Genomic DNA, 21774 nt, shown 5'->3' on the forward strand with positions numbered 1-21774 from the left:
TATAATTTATTATCTGTTTTAACTCCTGCAGTATAGCAAGCCTTACAGGTATCACTGGAATAAATAACGACATACAAACACCTAATAATATAACCATATATGAATATTAACAATACTAAGTGAATTTATTATTCTCATCCTATCCTATGGAAGTGGTTGTTAAATGATTTGAAACAAACATAACAATCGATATGTACCGAAATCTAACATTTTTTTTAATCGAAATTTTCCTCTGGTACACTCATGTCCAAAATTATTGTCGCATGTCTATAAATATATTGTTGTAGGAATATAATTTGCTAACGAATTCGCCCAGTATTTCTTATAATGTTACTATGTGTATAATCACCGAAGGCATGTATGTGGCAAATTTCATGTCAAAAGTGCAGTAAATAAGAACAATAGAACGAAAATAAATCTTTCTAGTTCATTTAGCGACATTTTGTTTTACTCATTCTAATTTTCGTATTTATAATTCTTTTGCTATGAAATTTACCACAAATATACATTTCCCGATTATACACATAGTATCAATATTAAAAGCACCCTGCAAAATCATTAACATATTATATTGTTACAAGAAGACAGTTATAGATATTCGACAATCATTTTGGACATGAGTGTACGTTCATCTTCTTAATGATTACAGGCCAAATCTCACATCATTATATTTTTCCTCTGAACTGGAGTGTGAAAGAACATGTGGCAGAAGGTAAAAAAGGGAAGTGAACAAGGCAACTCTTAAGAAACCAGTCAGTAATGACAGAATATTTATGATAAAGATATGATGATGATAAATGTGAAATGTAATAGCATTCGATTCAGCAAACTAATACTGTTGTCCACATTAAGATTAAAAGTGAGATTTTTCGTTCCCTGACCTATCCATCCCGTAACTCAAACAAGACGAACAAATGTAACCTAATATTTTGTTTAACAATGAACAACTAAACTCAATTATTAAGCCAATATTGAAAAATGTTAAAAAGAAAAACCAACAGAAATAGCATAAATCTGTCAAGAGGATTACTAGAATATGTAATTCAAGCAAATGGAGCTTTTCACCGGCTGACTTACTCAACTTATTGTGCAACGAGATTCATGGCTTTTGTTTTTGATACGGTACTTGATCTTCAGTATCACCTTTTATTATTATTATTATTATTATTATTATTATTATTATTATTATTATTATTATTATTTCAATCTAATTTTACAAAAGGAAGAAAATACACAGTGTACGACAGAAATATTAAACACAATTTCTACTTTGTGCCATTTCAGTATACATTACATGAAATATTTGTCGAGGTTTTGAGACGAAATACAATATATATAAAATTAACCCTGGTACTATCTAGGTATTTCTTTGTAACGCGGAGTACCAAGAAGGGGGTCAGTTTGTACGAATCTTTTAGACCTCGCAAAAGAAACAAATTACTAACTCTCACAAAGATCTACAGTGACTGAAGTAAACAGAACAAGGAATAAGTCTAACAGCTATTTATTGTATTACCATCTAGGAGTGGCACTTCTAAATGTCAGTCACATCTCCTACCAACGGGAAGGGTACTTTGTGCCCACCAACTTAAAATAGCAAATTTATGAGAGGCACTAACGTTCAAATTGTACCACCGAAGGTATATGCTTTAGCTAAACATTTTGAGCAATAACATATATATTTGTTTTACAATTTAAAGAAACAATGAGAAGAATAAATACAAAAAAAACATACTGTGGTGACCACTAAATCCCTCCTCCCTCGTTGGCAGTGCGAGGACTAACAATGTTTAATACTAATAAATAATTATTTTTAAATTTTTGTTTTCGATAGAATTATGTATAAATATACTTTGTGAAGAAGACTTAGTGTGTATTTATGTCCTTGGTACCAATGGTCCTACGTTCGATTCTTGACGGAGGCATATTTTCTGCGCTGATTCAATAAATCAGGCGCAATGACGAGCTATTTGCAATTAAAAGTTAGTGAATTCGGATGTCGATAGTCAGAAACAACTGTGTTATCAATGTGATGAACATGCTTCATTCAAATCAGGGTGGATTGATTTAAATCAGTCTGATTTAAATCACGATTTTAATCAAGATTTAAATCACTTGATTTTTTAAATAAAAATCGTTGATTTAAATCAAATTCCGAAATAAATTAATTGAAAGTGAAAATAAGTAAAATCCCGTTTCTGTTCTGTTATTTCGACTATGGAAGATAATAATCATAGTACAATGAGACTCAAATGTATGTACAGCACAGTATGAAAACGAGTATCATGCAGAGGATGATTAGGGAAAATCCCACTTTGAACGGGTAACGGAAGAATCCTGCTTTCTTCTCTTCGTAACATAATCGTTAACTATTCGAACGGAGAAATCACCATGGATATTTAAGACAAAAATTATTTTGTGTCCACGTCTATTTGTTTGTTTCTAAATAATAGGGGCGTATTTAGAGGGGCCTGATCCCCTTTCCGAAACAAACAAAAAAAAAAAATTAAAACTTCAGGTGAAATTTATGTACTAAATACATAAAAGTTCCTCGGGATCGTAATATGGTAAGTTTTGGATGCGTTAAAATATCGAATAATACTTTTGATAAAGTGGATTCTTTCAAATATCTAGGATCAGCATTAACAGACGAAAACGATATTTACGAAGAAATAAAATGTCGACTAAAAGCAGGGAATTCTTGTTATTATTCAGTTCAAAATCTCTTGTCACGAATTCTTTCCAGGAATTTGAAGATTAAAATATATACGACTGTTGTTCTCAGGGTGTCTACCAAGCAAGCATAATTAAATTCCCTGACAAAATTATAATTTTCCCTGACTCTGTCATTCTTTTTTTCTTAGTGTAACTCACGAAAAGTAACTTATAGTTAAATAATGAAAATGAAACCTTCCAGTTTTACGTCCCATGATTATGCCGGTTAGGCTAAAGGAGACGGTGATGATGAGAGATGAATGAAATGAAAAAAGTGGGAGGAAACGGGAGAACCCCGATAAAACCCACGAGCACGGTGTTTGTCCACCACAAACTACACAGGGCGTGAGCTGGGATCGAACCAGGGACCCCAAGCACCGGAGGAGAACGCTCTACCAGTGAGCCAGCGCGCCCCCAACTTATATTTAATGTGAACTGTAAGTTTTCATCATTGTTTATATGCTTATACAATATTCTACAAACCTACAAACGAACCAATTCATTTACCTGTAATTTATGACTATTTTAGTGACATTCCTTCATCCCTCACAGCCTGGGAAAGATTTTTCCCTGAAAGACGGAAATTCCCTGACTTTCCCTGACTGGTAGACACCCTGGTTCTGTATGGTTGCGAAACATGGTCGCTTACTATGACGGAAGAACGTAGACTGAAAGTATTTGAGAACAAGATCCTGAGACGAATATTAAGACCCAAGAGGAACGGGAATGTCGGAAACTTCATAACGAGGAACTACATAATTTATACGGTTTACCAAACATTGTTAGGGTCATCAAGTCTAGGAGACTCAGGTGGGCAGGTCATGTAGCAAGGATGGAAGAAAATAGGAACATTTTCAAATTCTTAACTGGAAGACCAATCGGCAAGCGACCATTAGGAAGATCTAGGGGCAGATGGGATGACAATATTAAGATGGATCTCGTAGAAATAGGAATACAAAGTAGAAACTGGATCCAGTTGGCTAAGGATAGAAGTCAGTGGAGAGTTTTCGTGAACGGCATTGAACCTTCGGGTTCCATAGGCCATAGAGTTAATTAGTTAATTTTAGGCGAAATTTATGTACTTTACATGTATTTCGTGTCGCTGGCTATTTCCGATTTTTTTAAAAATATACCCCTGCCAAATATCAGTAACTTTCGTGAAAAGAAAAGTTTCATGTTGATAAACGTTGCTGTTTGTTTTTCCCTTAATGCTTAAGAAACATTGTTTGGGATTGAAAAAGGTTAACGATTGGGAATTAATTCAAAATTAAACCAAAACACTTTCACTTAAATGGTATAATTATCATTTAGTATTAATTCCTAATGTATTTTCTCCAGTTCGCGACTTGCATTATACGAGGACAAAGATTTGATTTAAATCAAAAAATCGATTTAAATCAAAAATATCAACAAAAATGATTTTTATTAAAAAAATCATGATTTTTTTTTTCACCCTGATTCAAATAGTCCGGCTGCCACAAGCTATTTTACTCACATCGGATATACAATGAAAAAAATCCTCTCCACGATATGGAAAACAAACACATTCAGCTTTTTATTTCTAATTGTGTCAATTTTTGGTTAATTTTCTCTTTACGTCCCTGGCAACGATATCGCCTTTCTTATTACGGATGATATTTTAACGAAAGCATGTATTAATACACGACACAATATTTATCGAAACTTAAACTGGCATTGGAATTTTCAATCGTGAGGCAAGGGAGTACTGAATAAGAGTACTACATCTGTTTCTCCTGTTGTGGCCTGTTAGAACGCCTGTTTTGTAAATATAAAAAGGTATACCACATTACTGTGTCAAAATACTTCGTAAGGAAAATAAATCACTCCATTTTAATTGTCTCTCTACCTGTTTCTTTGATAAAGCAAGCAACGACGGGAAGTTTCAGGAGCACTTTACCATCGTATCCCTTGTGCAATGGTTCAGCACGCAACCACACCAGTCGATTAACAGAAGCAAAGGCAGCCGGCAACGAAGAATTATGGGAAAAGAAATTGTTATCATGTTAAATGAGCGTCCCGGAAGAGTTCCGTGGGACAGACGCTTGGAGATACGGTCAAAGGGCAGCCGATGACCCCAGAGTCACGAACGACAGACTTGTCCTCTCAACAGTGCGTGAGGGCTCGATTTAATGTTCGCGAACATTTCGATTTCTTTCCAACATCTGCCAGCATTTGTGGCTACTTCACACCTCCTTCACATTCTACGATCAGTTGCATCAGAAATAATAACCAATACTAGGCAAGGGCCAGTGTCTGCAATCTTATCCAATTGTTGTCCGTCCACTTGCATTATGCATGAAAGTTCAAACATCATACCTCCAATGAACTGCAACTGAAGACTAAATGAACCTGTTACTCACTTTATTTTTATGGACGATGTGCACTACTTAAGACTTCGATATATTTATCATTTACAGCTCATAGCTCTATTCTTAAATACAACAAACACGTTGAAAAATGCTAATGAATGAAATCTAACTTTCGAAACACTGATACATTCTCTGACAATGGAAATATACAACGAAATTAAGGTTCATAAAAGTCAAGTTGTAACTCCAATTTCAGGGTTCACATTGAAATTCTGGTATTGATTTCTCTGAAATCTTTCAGTTTTACGTCCCACGATTACACCGGATAGGCTAAAGAAGACCGTTAATAATGAGAATGAAAGAAATAGTGGAATGAAAAAGGTCGGAGAAAACCGAGTACACGATGTTTATCCACCACAAAGCTCACTGGGGACGAGCTGGAATCGAATCAGGGACTCCACACACCAGAGTTGAACGATCTACCATTGAGCCACGGTGGCCCCCTGGCTTTCACTTATGGTCAGGTTTAGAAAATAGTCCATTTTCTTAATCGTCCATCGTGGTGTTCTTCATATCTTTTAGGAACAGGAAAAAAAAAAAAAAATAATAACCCTTCTGTAAAATACAGAAAGTTTTTGACTGGCACATCTGGAAGCATTTCCCTGACTCATTTTAATTTCTCTGAATTTCAAGGTCAGTATGAACCCTGAGCAGCGTCGGATTTAGGAGGGTGCACCGGATCACATGCACCCCCTCTGTTGTATGTACTTTCTAAAATGAGAAGCTATCAGTGAAAATAGCAACACTTTCCGAAACATTCTACTGTCATGCGTCCGTTTGAGGCTTAAAGGAAAGCGAAGTTTTCCAAAATAGTTTAAGTCAATTTTCTGAAGGTTGAAGGAAAAGAATTCACCAAGAAAAACAATAATATTCCTCACTTACACAACATTAAAAAAAGGCATTAAAAAATTCAAATTTAATTCCAATGTAGAGTAGTTATTGGTGCATCCCTCGTCAAGATATCCTGGGTCCGGCCCTGACTGAATTTAGTAATCCAACCCAAGGACACACTCAGAGACCCACTGAATTCAGAACGCCAAACTAGTGCACTCCATAGAGTCTACACAAAGCCCTCCCTAATGATGTAAAAGTCCTCTTCATCAAGAAGGGAATACGGTGTGCTGGAGCAGGACCGTGCCGTGGAAAATCAGCGCCCGGGGTGAGAGTATGCGACGGCGCCCCATACATATATTCCAAGTAATTTTTCCTTTATTTTGCCTCTTTCATCCCGATTTTTTCGCCCCCTTACTTCGGCGCCCGGGACCGTCGCCCCGCTCGCTTCCCCCCCCCCCCCGGCACGGCCCTGTGCTGGAGTGAAGCGATTACTTTACTGAGATGCTCTTCTCCATGCAAGTTTATACAAGTTCCTTTCCATCTTGTCAATCCACCAACTCTTCCATAATCCCAAACTCTCGTTAATCATCCGTCTCTTTTACACTAGAGGCGAGCATACATTCACATGATTTTCGGTACGTAATTTCAGTCAGTAAAATGATGTCGTAAATTTCAGTCCGTAAACTGGCCCATACACAAGGACATAATCGTAAAGCGTAAGCCTAGATATTTCATTTTATTGTGTTTCAATCACAGGGATTGAGATAAAAATGCAATACAAAATTCAAAGGAAATATATTTCTATTTTTCTCCAAACTAATTACTAAATTGACACTTTTGTTCCAAAATGCATGAAAACAATTTTCTACATAAATGTCTAATATAAGTACATAAATAGACTTCATTGTTTGTACATCAATCACAAAGTGATTCAAGAAAAATATTTCCTTGGGACACAAAATTCATTTAGGATAGATCTATAGACACAAATTTCTCGGAGCAGTTTGATTAATTGACAAGAACGCAAAATCCATGAGTGAGAAAAATGATATTCATTTGCCTCATGCATACTGAATATTAATAAAAGCCAGCTGCCATAAACCTATGTATCGTGGATATTAAGATTGAGTGTCGACAACGGATTCTCCCACAAGCGGAGCAGAAACTCATCATATAACAGGGTGTCTACTCAAATCTCAAAATGAAATTTAATGACTTTTTCGTGATCTTTTCTTTCACAAACCATAAAGTTTAGAAACATTCTGAAGAGCGAATTTGGGTGCGATTTGAGCCAAATTTTCATGCATGCGATAGAAACGTGTTTTACTTGCGATTTGGTAAGGTCCACGGCCGAAATTAGACATTTTTGGTGGTGAATTTTGACGTTTATAGAACAAAATTTTCAGTCTATACCATATTTCTCCAGATAAAAAAAAAATCGTGACCTAAAAGTTAAATTTCGTGACTTTTTCTTCACTTTCATGATCGTTTTCTGATTTCGTGACTTTTTCATGACTTTCGTGACCGATAGACACCCTGTGTAAGTGTCGAGGTGTCACTGTCAAATGCTATTCAATCACAGCTTCAAACAGCCGCTGAGAAAAATAGGCTGTTTTCGGAACGCCGTTGGAAGAAGGTTTTAACCAATGTTTCGATACTGTTTGACATCATCTCCAACAGAAAATTGAGGACCTTCAAAGTATTCACCCGTTAGGAACATATCTTAAATATTACATAACGCCAGGTTAATTCCAAAAACTCTAATGAATGTATTTATTAAATGCCATCTAAAGGGTGTTTCAAAACAACACCGACAACGTTTGGGAGGTGATTCCTGATACCAAGATAAGACAAAAGGTATAGATCAACCTGGGTGCACAAATGCTTTCTTTCGGAATTATAGGCTGCCAAAAACATGCAAAACTGAATTTTAAAGGTTTATAGCTCCAAAACTATGGGACCTACCGTAGTCGGGTCAAGACTTTACTTAGGAACTAGTATGTACTGTATCCAAAAATCCAGGTTTCAGGATCCTAAGGTACTCATACAACAATTTTTATACAGAGAGTTTGGCTACGAGCATACAAGTTGAAGTACTCTCCAACTAGCTCTAAAAATTGTTGCGGAAGTACCGCAGGATCCTGAAACATAGATATTTGGATAGGGCACATACTAGTTCTTAAGTGAAGTCTTGACCCGATTACTGTAGATCCCATAGTTTTGGAGCTATGAACCTTTAAAATTCATTTTTTTCATGTTTTCGGCAGCCTATAATTCCGAAAGGAAGCATTTGTGCACCCAGGTTGGTCTATACTTTTTGTCTTATCTTGGTGTCAGGAATCACCTCCCAAACGTTGTCGGTGTTGTTCTGAAACACCCTGTATATGCACCCTGGTGAGAAAGCGCCCCTCAGAAATATAAACTGAACTCTTCATTAATACGCTGACGTCTCCATTAAAAGTTCTACAAAGAGAATAGAATGTTTGATCTGTTGTGTTTGAGAAGCGTGGAACATCACTCCCTGCTCTCCAAGTTTGGAACATTTCATGTGCGCTTGTATTTGTTTCCGTTCCCTACCACACTGAACAATAATATTCAAAAAAAAAAAAAAATTATCTCTATATAATTAAAAAAGCAAGATTTGATTCTAGGCCATGCAAATTTTGTAGTGGACAAGAACACTATGCGAGCTGTTATTCGTAATACGAGGAGTGATCGGAAAGTAATGTTACAAAGTGAAACATGTATATATTATTTCATACAACCAATACAGCCAACAGATAGTACATACATTACGTTATTTTCTGACATATAGTCCATATCAGTTGAGGCACTTGTCGCAACGTGGGATGAGTTTGAAGATTCCCTCCTCGTTAAAATTCTGTCCTTGCGTGTTCAGCCACGTTGTCACGACACGTTTCACCTCCTCGTCTGAAGCGAAGCGACGGCCTCTTAGGTGCTCCTTCAAGTGCGGGAACAGGTAAAAGTCGCTTGGAGCGAGATCCGAGCTGTAGGGAGGGTGGTCTATGATGTCCCAGCGACAACTAACTTTCAACACCATTGTGCGACATGCTGATGACGAGACATTACAGTCTCTTCGTAAATCTCTACTAGCTGCCGATGAATTTCAGCCGCGGTTACGTTTCGCCCACAGAAATCAAATTACTGAGCGGACTTCTTCACGAGAGCATTTTCCAAAGAGTCGTCATTTGTTTACCTACAACTAGAGCCGTAGGTGGCAGGTAGTTGAAACTCAGCACAGTTGCCAACTCCATGTATTAAAATTATCGTACATTCCTCTATAATTTATAAAAGTCCAGAAATACCGGCCTTGTAACCTTAGTTCAGATCCTCCCTCGTATCTATACAATTTACCGTTTTAGTGGGTGGAGAGATGAATTTAGAGAGGTGGTCTAAGATGGGCATCCTTTATCTTATTAGTATTAGTTTGAAGAAATTAACATAATTATTCTTTTCTTCATTTTCCTCGTATGTTGCCACAATTCTAAACAAATTATTTTTGATGCCACTTTGCTGGATTTTGTTGAAATGTACACAAAGTACGAGACAAGAATAAACAACCAAAAACGTCATTAGTTTTAATGGCATTTTTGGTCGTTTATTTTTGTCCCGTACTTTACACAGAATACATACCAAATACAATAGGAATTCGGCTCGAAAAAGGGCTACGTTGATTAAGAATAGGAATCTCTTGTTACAATTACTTGAATGCTGAACGAAGGTCTGCAAAATGTTTTTTGACCCGAGGTCCACAATTTATCCTTCAGCCATGATGTAACGACGAATTAAAAAAAAAAAATCTATAAGCATGTTTAAGACAAAAGAATTATTTCAGTATTTCTAACAATGAATTAACCAACACCTATTAAAGGTATTCTTGATCCTACCTTTTAACTGCGTGTTCTCTATCGCAAACATATTGAGTGCCAGCAATTGCAGAAACCGATTGGCATTCAATGGGATTGGAGAATGCTGAAGCAACACTCGGAATTCTCGTAGCATCTGAACTGCTGCTTCTTGAAACGTTTCCATCCTTTAAAAAAACAAAATATATGCATTAATTTAATTACCGAAAGTCATATACTAAATATTATACGTATATACTATATACACAAGGGATCTCATGTGACTATATGGTTGGAGTACGCGCCTCTTCTGCAGCATACTCTGGTTCAATGCCTGCTGTGAGCTCATGTGGTTCGGATCTCACGTTAACCTGTAAGTCCATGTCTTATATAATTTCGGTGCTGAAAGGGACGCTAAACGACAAGCAACAACTATGTACAAAAGCACAACTTAAGCATTGCGCTCAAAATTGTCTTCGCATCAAAAACTCAACTGTCGACGCGAGCTGGTTGTTCCTACAAAGTTTACAGAATTTTCCCCCAAAATAACTACCACAGTTATCGAAAAATCATTGACAATACATTTAGACACATTTAATTAATATTCTTTAAAATAGGGTCCTTGTGATTCAACATGTCGATTGCAGTGGTGCTGTCCTTCATGACAGCGGACCAAGTCCTGACCTGAGATCCTATTCAAACATCTCTCCATAGTTGCTTGGACATTTTCAACCGTACCGAAATGATGACATTTCAGGATATTCTTCATCTTTGCAAATAAAGCGGTCGCAGCGACTGTACGCTGGCTGAAGAAGCTTTGGAATATTTCCTTATTATCAACGTTGTATGATTCGACGCGCTGTCACCGTGAAATGTCAGTGCGGATGTGTAGAACTCTTCCTTAACAGGTCATGTATTCTCGGTAAAATGTTACGTTCACTCTCAGTCCAGGTGATACGAATTCCTTGTTAACGATTCGTTTTGAGTCAAAGCATAGGTTTCGCTTGTTATTTATTCATTCGAGACTTCCTTGGCCAAAGCGATTGGGAAACATGCCTCCATAAACTTTGATTTTGGTTTCCAGATCCTACTCTGAAACCCAAGTTTCATCCCCGGTTATCATCACACGCTGCAAAAAGTCGAGCTCATTTATGACATGATCCCAACAATTCACGAGAAGTCGCAATCGATTAGTCTTCTTATCCCACAAATCTTGGGGATTATTTTCGTACATATTTTGAGAATCAAATCCCTGAAAACGATTTGATGGCGTCAGCAGTCCCAACTCCTCTGTGATGAACCTGACACTCAAATATCTGTCGGTCCTTGTTCAGAACAGTTTTCACTCAAGACGCATTGTCGTCAGTTCTGGAAGTGGGAGAACTCCACGTTTTCCTTTTCCTTATTGAACGATGTATATGCCACCTGAACACTTGTTCTGATTAGAGATGGCCAGAACCGGTTCCTGGTGGAACCGGTTTTTGGGTCTGAACGGATCCGGTTCTAGAAGATCCGGTTCCGGAACCGGTTCTTCGGATCCAGGTCTGGAACCGGTTCCGTTGGAACCGAAACTTTGTGACCATCCCTACGCTAAACCCGAGCTGCTGGCAAGCTGTGAACAGTATGCTAGATGAAATGGTGGAAGCGACAGGCAGGACCCCAGGCGGCTGCAGCTTGTCTCATTTGGCTAAATAAACTGGGTAACTGGCAAACTCATTGGCTAAACAGGCAAACTGGCCAACTCATTTGGCTAAACACCCACTGGTGAACCAAAATGTTTTTTCTGGGGGCACAAGTGGGTCTGGGCGGGGAAGGCACAAGCGCATGGTCCTCTTTGCATTATTTTTGAAGATGAACTTTGTGCCTCCTTTACGGGTCTTTGGGGGCTTTCGGATCCAGGTCTGGAATCGGTTCCTAAGATCCGGTTCTGGAACCAGATTTTCAGATCCAGATCTGGAACCGGTTCTGAAAACCGGATCTCCGAGAACCGGTTCCGCCGGAACCGGAACTTTGTGGCCATCCGTAGTTCTGACAAAAACAGCTAGCTATGGACTTTCCGTAGCGTGTACCTGCCTTGGCCAATTTGATACACAACTTGATCGTGTATAGCTGGTCCAATTTACATTGTTAAAGAGTTGTATTCTGCAACGCCTACGAAACAACTAAATTAGATCTGCCTGTATACCTAAAACCCTCTACCTATTGGTCTACCCCATACTTCCCTCTCTTGACCTTTCTACCGTGTTTCACTAAAAATAAGATCTAACCATAAAATAAGCCCATCATAATTTTTCAGATTGTCCTACTCCAAGAATAAGCCCTACCCCAAACCTCAGAAAAAACATTTTGTGCGCTTCTTGAAACAGTTAGTAACGATTACGTTCCGAATTAAAAGGCACAGAATCCCCAGAAACCAAGATCACTGTTATACTGATTCTGTCAACAAAGTACAGGGTGGCCCCAAAGTTTAGAACAGTTACATGGATACTATATGCATATGCCAACTAGACAAATACCGAAATTGTAACTGTAAGAGTATTTGCACACGTCCCCGGCAATGCCGGAACCGGAACCGGGGCTGCTTTGCACACACATCCCGGTAATGCCGGTGCCGAAAGGTAGTTTGAGTTTGAACGTGAAGGAGAGAACATGAGTCCGTTTTATACATTATATGAAAAGCTGCGTACATATGATTCGAAATTTTTTTATTAATTACTTTCGCATGTCTAAACAAACGTTCGATTTCTTAGTACAACGAATTAGTAATCATATTCAGCGCTGTTCAGTTTTTTTTTTTTTTTTTTGGTGCAAGAGCCGTGTAATATTACAGACTGACTTGAATAAATGGAAAGGTCGTTCAATATCTGAGAAATAGCTCAATGCAAAGAACAAGGTTAATTGTATTACGTCAATCAAGTGACGTAGGAGCATTAACGTCTAAATCCCCAAATATCTTTTCTTTAGTACACAAAGGTATATTTGCTCTTTGTGTGTGTGGATGTGTGCGCACGAGGTATCTGGCCTTCTTTTGGTTTCTTTCTCTTTTTCTCACTTTTGTTGCCATAATTTTAACATCTATTTAAATTTCTCAAAATTGAAACATGCTGAGATCAAGCTATTTAAAATAATAATAATAATAATAATAATAATAATAATAATAATAATAATAATAATAATAATAATAATAATAATAATAAGCTCTACAAAGGCAACATTGCGGCTGCCTATTCACTCAGTATACAATCGTTCTATGGAACAAATACCAGACAAGACAGAGTACCAGAGTTTCGCATATTTTTATTACGATCTATAAGGTAAAACAGTATGCAACCACAAGAATAGAAATTTTCTTGTTCTGTTCGTGCATTTTCAGTTCTTTCTGTAGCTGTGTTGTAGTTTTTATTTACTTTAATTTTATTTACAACCTTTGTTATGCTTGAAAATGCCTACTTCTACGATTATGATGGATATTTATACCGTACATACTGGGTTGCATAATTAACAGGATAAGCACTGGACAACTATCCTAGATTCATAATTTCTTCGTTATCTCCATTTTGTTCATTTCCGCCAAGTTGATTTTTTAAAAATTATGACTTCATATATGCTAAGACATATTCTCTATCAAAACGAATCCAACGACCCCTTTGTTTAAATCGTTTAAATAAGTTTCAGCTGTAGATAACAAATTAATATACATACATACATGTGTGAAACTCACTTTACGCGTTACCGTAGTTGGATAATTAAAACAAGATCCGAATTTCCCTTGCTGAGAATTTATGTAAATAGCAAGCCACTATATCTGTGGTACCTCACAGCCATTTTTATTATTTCATTCTTCATTATATATTCATATGATGTGAAAAAAAGAAAATAACAAAAAACCTGAAGTAAACAAAAAATCCAAATACAGGAAAAGAAACAAGAATACACAACGCCTTGCCACTCACTCACTGTAGCTAGATTGAAGAAACCTATCAACAAGCCGGCTCCGTCTTTGCCGGCTGCGTGTGCATCTACGCATAATAAAACATTGCCGCCGACAAAACCGGAGCCGGAGCCGGCACCGACATGTCGGCGGCTAGTCCGGCCGCATTTGCCGGAGCCGGGAGTTCCACCGGCTTTTTTGCCGGGTCGGAAAGCGTGTGCCAGCTACCATTTGATTACATTGCCGCCGACTCCATCGCCGGCATTGCCGGGGACGTGTGCAAACGCTGTAAGTGAGGGCAACCATGAAGTTTTTTGTAACATGAACAAGTTGGTCCTCATCTTCATCTAAATCCATCTTTAAATGCGAGTAGGTCATGCAATATATCGACTGACAGTAACAAAAGCTCAGGAAAACTATGGAACATCAGATCTTACCTGAACACAACGGTGTGGCTGATAGTCGAGGTTTTCTGGACAAATATTCGAGTTGCTCAAAATGTCTTCCATCATACGTCAAAGTGACTGTTATGTTATGCGCTTTTTCAGTCTGCACTACTCGATACAAAACGTCAGGTACGCCTCGTAAACAGCGGCGCAAATCTTTCTTCAACGTTGGGGAGGACGGGTAAGACCGTTCCCATATATATATAAACAGTGCTGTGGAAGATCAGGAGAGCAGAGTTGTCTTCAGCATTGGGAGGCGGGCGGGCAGATTTGAGGTTAATTCTGGGAGAACATCAATTTCATCTCACTTTCCTTTATGGCAATCGGACACAAATCATCACATTTCTCCCCAAAAAAAACACATTTCAAATCAGATTATTGGGGAGGACAGTCCCCTCAGTTCCAAGATTGGAGAAGACGTGTCCCCCTCATCCTCCGGGATTTGCACCAGTGCTCGTAAATGCGCTGCCGTAGGTGCACAGCATAAAACACTGCCATCAAGATAATCAATAAGTGCAAGTCCAATTATGTGAGGTCGAGCGAACGTGGTGGCCAATCAACTAGTCCCCGACGACCTATTCACGCTACAGGAACTAATTCTTGCACGGTGTTGGCGTAATGGGTCACGGCGACATCTTACTAGAACAACTAAAGAAATGACATCGTGCGAAAGCAATGCTGGTATAATTGGCTGATCTAACAGCTGCTGATATTCTGGGCCATTAAGGTTACCCTAAATGAAGAATACTACAACAAGCCGCGTCCTCCGTTACCTGGAGCTTTCCCACTTACCGTACCGCATCGTAGCCTTCAGGGAACATCTGATGCTACCACGGTTTTTCTTAGGTTTTGTAGTATCAGTCGACATATCGCATTACCACTCTTTTATTTATAAAATGAGCTTGGATGATGCAAGATGGAGACTAACCTGGTTATGATCAAAATCTTTGTACCACCCATAATGACTATTTCGGTGTTGATCTGTTCCCGATTTCTGGAACACCGTCTAAAATATGCTTATGTTCCTTATATAAAACCAGTATATAACAAGTCACTCGGAAACAAAATTCGTCATTTGAGAACCTTCCATTAGGTCATTTCCGGTTTAATAAATCCGAATATGAAAGAGTACGTATTCATGTCATGTTCATAGGTCTTTTCCACCACCACCAAACAAGGATAGATGAGAACCGTTATTTACATTTCACCTTCAACGGAAAAAAAGAATTTAGTAGCTATTGTTGGATTTAGGAACGGGGAAAAAAGACAACAAAAAAGATTCACCGCAGCACAGCAGTTACCTACCGCCTTCAACATATCAAACGCCGCCGCCCAATGCATGCAATTACAATGAACAACAATAAACAAGTCGACAGCCAGCACTCGCAGTTTATATAAAGGCCTCTCATTCATAACGTATGATAATCAGATAAACGTCTCGTCTTGCAAGTACGAACCTTTTTCTTTAATTTTATCGTGAGAAGAAAAATAACAAGGTTAAAATTAAGTGTCACCACGTGACTAAAATATATGTGAGTGAATATACACAATTAATGTTCACTACTCAAAGTCTATTCCCCTTGACTTATCATTTTTCTTTCGAAGCCTGGGTTGTAACTACATGAATGTTCTTGTTCACACTCAACAAAACACCAGATAAAACTATAAAGCCATTTTACAGGAAGCTAGAAAAGCAATTTATTTATTTAGTCAACTTCACGAAATACAACCTTCCAAGAGTAATTTTAACTGAAAATCATTAACAAACGACAATAACAAAATAACAATGCGAAAGAAAGTGCGAGGGGTGATCAGAAAGTAAGGTTACAAAGCCTATACTCAAACATGTACAGTTAGTCACAATTTTGTTCGTACGGATGACATTTTTGTGTTTAGAACATTAACCTGTCTATCTATTTTTGTAAAATGATTAAAATATTATGCTGTTCGTAAAATGTATATAAAAGCAAGCTAATGGCAGGATTGCAAAGCTTTTGTGTATGTAAGAAAGAAATAAAATAATTATTCTTCCAGAACCTCCCGTTATTTACGCCACTTTTTTGTTCGTACACTACACCTCAACCAAAACAATGATTATACAAATCGCGTCGATGCGAAAAAGAAGGCAGTAGATAGGGATGTTAGCAGCTCACTTGTGCTGTGATACTGTGATCAAGGTCGTATTCCCACCCATATCGTCTATCTATAGCGATCATAATGGGTAAGAGAAGAGAGGTTAGTTGTGAGTTGAAGGACTAATCATAAATTTGGCATTAAAGGGGTATTCGATGAGAAAGATTGGTACGTTGGTAAAGAAATCACATTCCACAGTTCAGTACATAATTAATAAGTTTAAACATAATGGGTCTACAAAGAATTTGCCGAGAAGGAAGAAAGAAAGGAAACTAAGTAAACGCGAGGAACGCTTTGTGGTGAATAAGATTAGAGGTAATCGGAAATTAAGTGTCCCAAAGCTCCGCCCAATGGTTGAAAGTGTGTGTAACAAACGTATCTGTAATGAAACTGTACAAAGAGTATTGCACAAGTATGGATTTCATGGTAGAATGTGTCGTAAGAAACGGTTCGTTAGCAGAAAGAACCGTGCTGCGAGAAGGAAGTTGCTAAAGAGCACCTTGACAAGGACCAAGAGTTCTGGGACAGCGTGATTTGGTCCGATGAAACAAAAGTGAACGTATGTGGGTCATATGGGGCGAGCAGGGTGTGGAGAAAAGTGAACACAGCTGATAGGGTTGAGAATACAACACCCACAGTAAAGTATGGGGGTGGTTCTGTCATGATGTGGAGGTGCATGTCATTCAAGGGAGTAGCGACATTAGAGTTCATAGATGGTATAATGGACAAGCACGTGTACCTTAATGTTTTGAAGCGAAATGTAAAGCAAAGTGCACAAAAAATGCACATGGGAGCCAACTATATATTTCAGCAAGATAATGACAGCAAACATACGACTGAAATTAATAGAATGTGGTTAGTATGGAATGTACCAAAGTTGCTGAAAACACCTCCTCAGTCCCCCGACTTAAACCCCATCGAACACTTATGGGCTACTTTAAAGCGTAATGTGGGTAAACACGGGGTTTCTTCGAAAGACGAGCTTAAGAGGGTAATGATGCAAGAATGGGACTCAATCACTACTCAAACATGTAAAGACCTTGTTAACTCTATGCGTGTAAGATGTCAAATGGTCATCAAAGCAAGAGGATATGCCACAAAATATTAAATTTTCAGTTTTTGGGGTTTAGTTTTATACTTTTTGATACTATATTCTCAAGTGTACGAACAAAAATGTGACATAAAATGGACGAAGTATTTGTTTAGTGAACAATATTAGCACGAAGGAAAACATATTTTGTTTTTTGTCTACTATTAGTTAATATCGTTATGTGCTTTTTTCAAAATACAAGTCGTTTTGAACAAATAATTAAATTTAACGTCAAATTTCTTGCTGACATTTGAAAATTTTCGCCTGTACGAACAAAAATGTGACACACTGTATACAGGATGTTTCAAAACAACACCGACATCGCTATCCAAAAATACATGTTTCAGAATCCTAAGGTACTCATGTAGCAATTTTTTGCAGAGGGAGTCTGGCGTATAATTTGAAGTACTCACCAACTGCCTCTATAAAAACTGTTGCGGAAGCACCGCAGGATTCTGAAACTTGGATATTTAGATAGGGCACATATTAGTTCGTAAGTGAAGTCCTGACCCGACTACGGTAGGTCCCATAATTTTCTGAATAGTTATTTTTCTATTTTTCGCACGTGGGACGGTGTCCCTGCTGTGGTGGGTCATATTGACATTTGTTTATTAGCTACATGTTGATATCAACACACACACTGGCCACATTTCAATTTCGATCATGTGATCCCACTCTTGACATTCATTGAGTTTACCCAGTTTCTTAGTGAGTCACCTTCCACAATTTCAACTTGGCCTCAGTTGTTGCCTCCTTATTGGTATGCAACCGTGCACATCATATTGCATCGGTTTGAGGGAATATTATTGGTGAATTGGCAACGGCTTTCATGTTCTTGACGCTAATCCTTACATTTCCGACGCTTTGAACTCACGTTTACTGAGTATGAGTGCATTCTGGGCATTTTTCGTTAATTGTTTCCACACATGTGAATCACCCTGCTATATCTGTTGTGCTCTACCGACACTCCAAAAGTCTTTCTAGAGTATTTGAATACAAATTCGCTACACTTAATACTCAGAACGTCACCAGGGTGTCTACTAAAATTTCAAAATGAAATTTCGTGACTTTTTCGTGATCTTTTCTTTCCCCCACAATAAAATTTAGTAACATTCTCAAGAGCGAATTGAGCCAAATTTTCATGCATGCGATAGAAGCGTGCTTTGCTTGCGATTTGGTAGCGTCTAAAGCCGACCATAGACATTTTTGGTGGTGAATTTTGACGTTTTATAGAACAGAATTTATTTTCCAGTCTATACTTCTTTTTGCACAGATTAAAAAAATCGTGACCCAAAAGTTAAATTTCTTGACTTTCATGACCGATAGACCGGTCACTGTTGGCCAGCATCCGTACCTGGCGATTATGCAACCACACACAACGGGCATAAAGGTGTCTGTCCGCCATTTTGTATTTGTTCCAGATATCGACTTAATACAAACGAATTATTGTTACCTGGTAGAAACCCTATCAATTCATATCCATTTAGATCAATTTTCATTTGGCAGATTATCCGGAACTCCCTACGATTCTTTGGGGAATCCCTTGCGCGTGCATGGTAGGATTGTGAAACATGCAAAATTCAATACCGGAGGTATGACTTCTTCAGTGATTTTTTTACCCGCCCTCTTTACGTTAGATAGTTTCCGAACTATTGGCGTCGGAAAGTCATTTTCCCACGCTTTCGGCACCTTGTAGAATCGAAACTATGTCCAATAGCCGAAAGTTTAAGAGAACTTTTTTTCTTGTCTCAATGGTAGGAATCACCTCTTAAGAGTTGTAACACTTATTTTGCATCACCCGATATATATATATATATATATTACCACACACACCCATATTTGTCATCCGTCCCTCGCTTCAAAATAAATATTCGTAAATTTTCTTCCATGATTGAAGGGCGAAACTTGTGATAAAAATGCCCAAAATGGTCAAGCCATTTTTGCGTGACACAAAATTAGAATTCTGAGTCCTACTCATCCATATTTCTCTGAGTTCACCACGCCAAAATAAATATATAAAAAGAAACATTCCCAGGCCTAATCTTGTGCGAATAATGGTTCAAATAGATAATTCCCCCCACCTTAGGCCGTTTTTTTACTACGTTTTGCTATGCATATTTCCTTTCTTCAGCGTAAAATTGAGTATTATCATTTCAAATATAAATATCTCATGCATTAATTTGTTCCTTAATTATCTCAAACTTTTTTTCATTCATTTAGTACATTCAGAATTTTACGATGGCCTTAGAATAGTCTTCGTATTTATTAAATGACGTACACAGCGTATTTTAATATGTGGCTGTCTAATTCGTCCAATAAAAATCCAGAATCTCATAAAACACAAAATATAATACAGCTTGGTTGTACCACTAATATACTAATAAAAGGTTTACTTTTTTTTGGGGGGGGGTTCATTTGGGCAAACCGTGGCTGCTATTTAGGAAGTAGAGGAATGTTCACGCTTCAAAATGTATATTACAGTGTTTATAAACAAATTTCTGTTGCAACCTGACTGTTCCTGATGGAAGATGGGTTAAGAAATTCGAAAGTGCAAAAATCGAACTTCAACAGCATACAAAAGTTGCAACTTAGCTTATGTAATGAACTGCCAAACTTTAAAATAATAATAATAATATCTCTTACTGCCGCACGGGGACGCAGAATTTGGGGGGGAAATGAAGAAATAGGAATAATGTAATAACTTTCAAAATATATTGAAAATGCAACCATTATTCCTCAATAGAGGTGGAAGGTAAAAGAGGAAGAGGGAAAGGGAATAGCTTTGGAAAGATCTCACGCACAGTACCTTTTTATATCAGTCGACTTCTTGGGACGCTTTTAAATTTTTTGGTCCTAGTCGTGTACATATTTGAGTGGCACTAGCCGGACAGACGGCTTGTGCAGTTTAATAGTAGTTTAAACCTACATTAAATTCGTAGTTTTGGCCTTACATGAATATAAATGAATCAATCAGTCAATCTTTCTTTCTCTCTCTCTCTCTCTTTCTCTCTGAGCGATGTTTGGGAACAGTGAGCTAATTTGTTCAGTCGCTTCTCGGTTCAGGATCTTCTCCACTTCCACATTTTTGAATTGATTTGTGACAACTCTTCCTAGCATCGCTCTGTTGTCTCAGTTTCTTGTTTTAGCTTCCCAAACCGACTCCCTCGATCACCACCAGGGTTTGAAAAAACCCGGGTATTTTTGAAAAAAACCGGGTATTTTTGAAAAACCCAACCCACCTGGGCCCATGTGGGTTTTTTCGGGTTTTATTGGGTTTAATTGTTTTTTTCGAAATATTTCAATTTCTTTGGGGTAAAAATGTTAAAATATGATTTACGTTTCATGAGTGTCATTGTCACAACTTGCAACAACTTTCTACTCACTGCTGTTTTGAAAAAAATGCGGCCATTTTGAAATTTTATATTGGATCGCCGAAAAAATCTATACTGCAAATTTAGAATGTCTTGTGCTTCTACCCTCAAAATATCAACTTAAAAGGTCCGAAAATTGCACCTTGTAGCATGGATACCCGCTATTTTGAAAAATGGACTCCATTTTGAAATTTTATGCCGCCAAAATATATACAGTTAATTTAGTCTCTCGTGCTTCTACTTTGAAAATTTCAACTTGAAAGACCTAAAATTGTGCTTTGTGCGAGCAGCGGCGCAAATTTGTCTTCAACATTGGGGGGACGGGTAACAGTAATATATATATATATATATATATATATATATATATATATATATATATATATATATATATATATATATATGCGATGTACAAAATATTTATGAAGGCGAAAAACAATGCTGAGGAGGATTATCATGTCGGTCTCGGCGTCCTCCACAGGGGACATAAAATATGACGACATTATTATTGCTTTATAACTTTAAAATCCGACCGGCAACATTGAAAACTGTTTACAAGGGATGATCCAAATATGATCATTCCCTGTGAACAGTTTTCAGTGTTGCCAGTCTGATTTTAAAGTTGTAAAGCAATAATAATATCGTCATATTTTATGTCCCCTGTGTGGGACTCCGGGACAATATGGGTAGGGGAGCAGAGTTGTCTTCAACATTGGAAGGCGGTCAGATTTGAGGCTTATTCTGGGAGGTATCAATTTCATCTCACTTTCCTTTGTGACAGTTGGACACAAATCATCACATTTCTTCCTAAAAGACATATTTCCAATCGGATTATTGAGGGGGACAGTTCCAAGATTGTAGGGGATATGTCTCCATCATCCCCCGGGATTTTCGCTAGTGGATATCAGCTATTTTTTTAAAAAAAAGCGCGCCATTTTGTAATTTTACGTTGGTATGCTGCCAAAATCTAAACAGAAAATTTAGTGTCTCTGGTTTGTATC

General features: G+C 37.8%; 1 protein-coding gene across 2 annotated transcripts in view; it reads right to left on the reverse strand.

The window, feature by feature from the left end:
* Smg6 (Smg6 nonsense mediated mRNA decay factor) overlaps positions 1-21774 on the reverse strand; it is a 262862-nt gene that overhangs the window by 158773 nt on the left and 82315 nt on the right. For both annotated transcript variants that reach the window (XM_081770438.1, XM_081770437.1), the window contains one exon: positions 9848-9993. In XM_081770438.1, coding sequence (XP_081626564.1) covers positions 9848-9993 — 146 coding nt within the window. The remainder of the gene's footprint in view (positions 1-9847; positions 9994-21774) is intronic.

This window comes from Thermobia domestica, chromosome 9 (assembly GCF_964235325.1).
Source record: "Thermobia domestica chromosome 9, izTheDome1.hap1.1, whole genome shotgun sequence".
NCBI lineage: Eukaryota > Metazoa > Arthropoda > Insecta > Zygentoma > Lepismatidae > Thermobia > Thermobia domestica.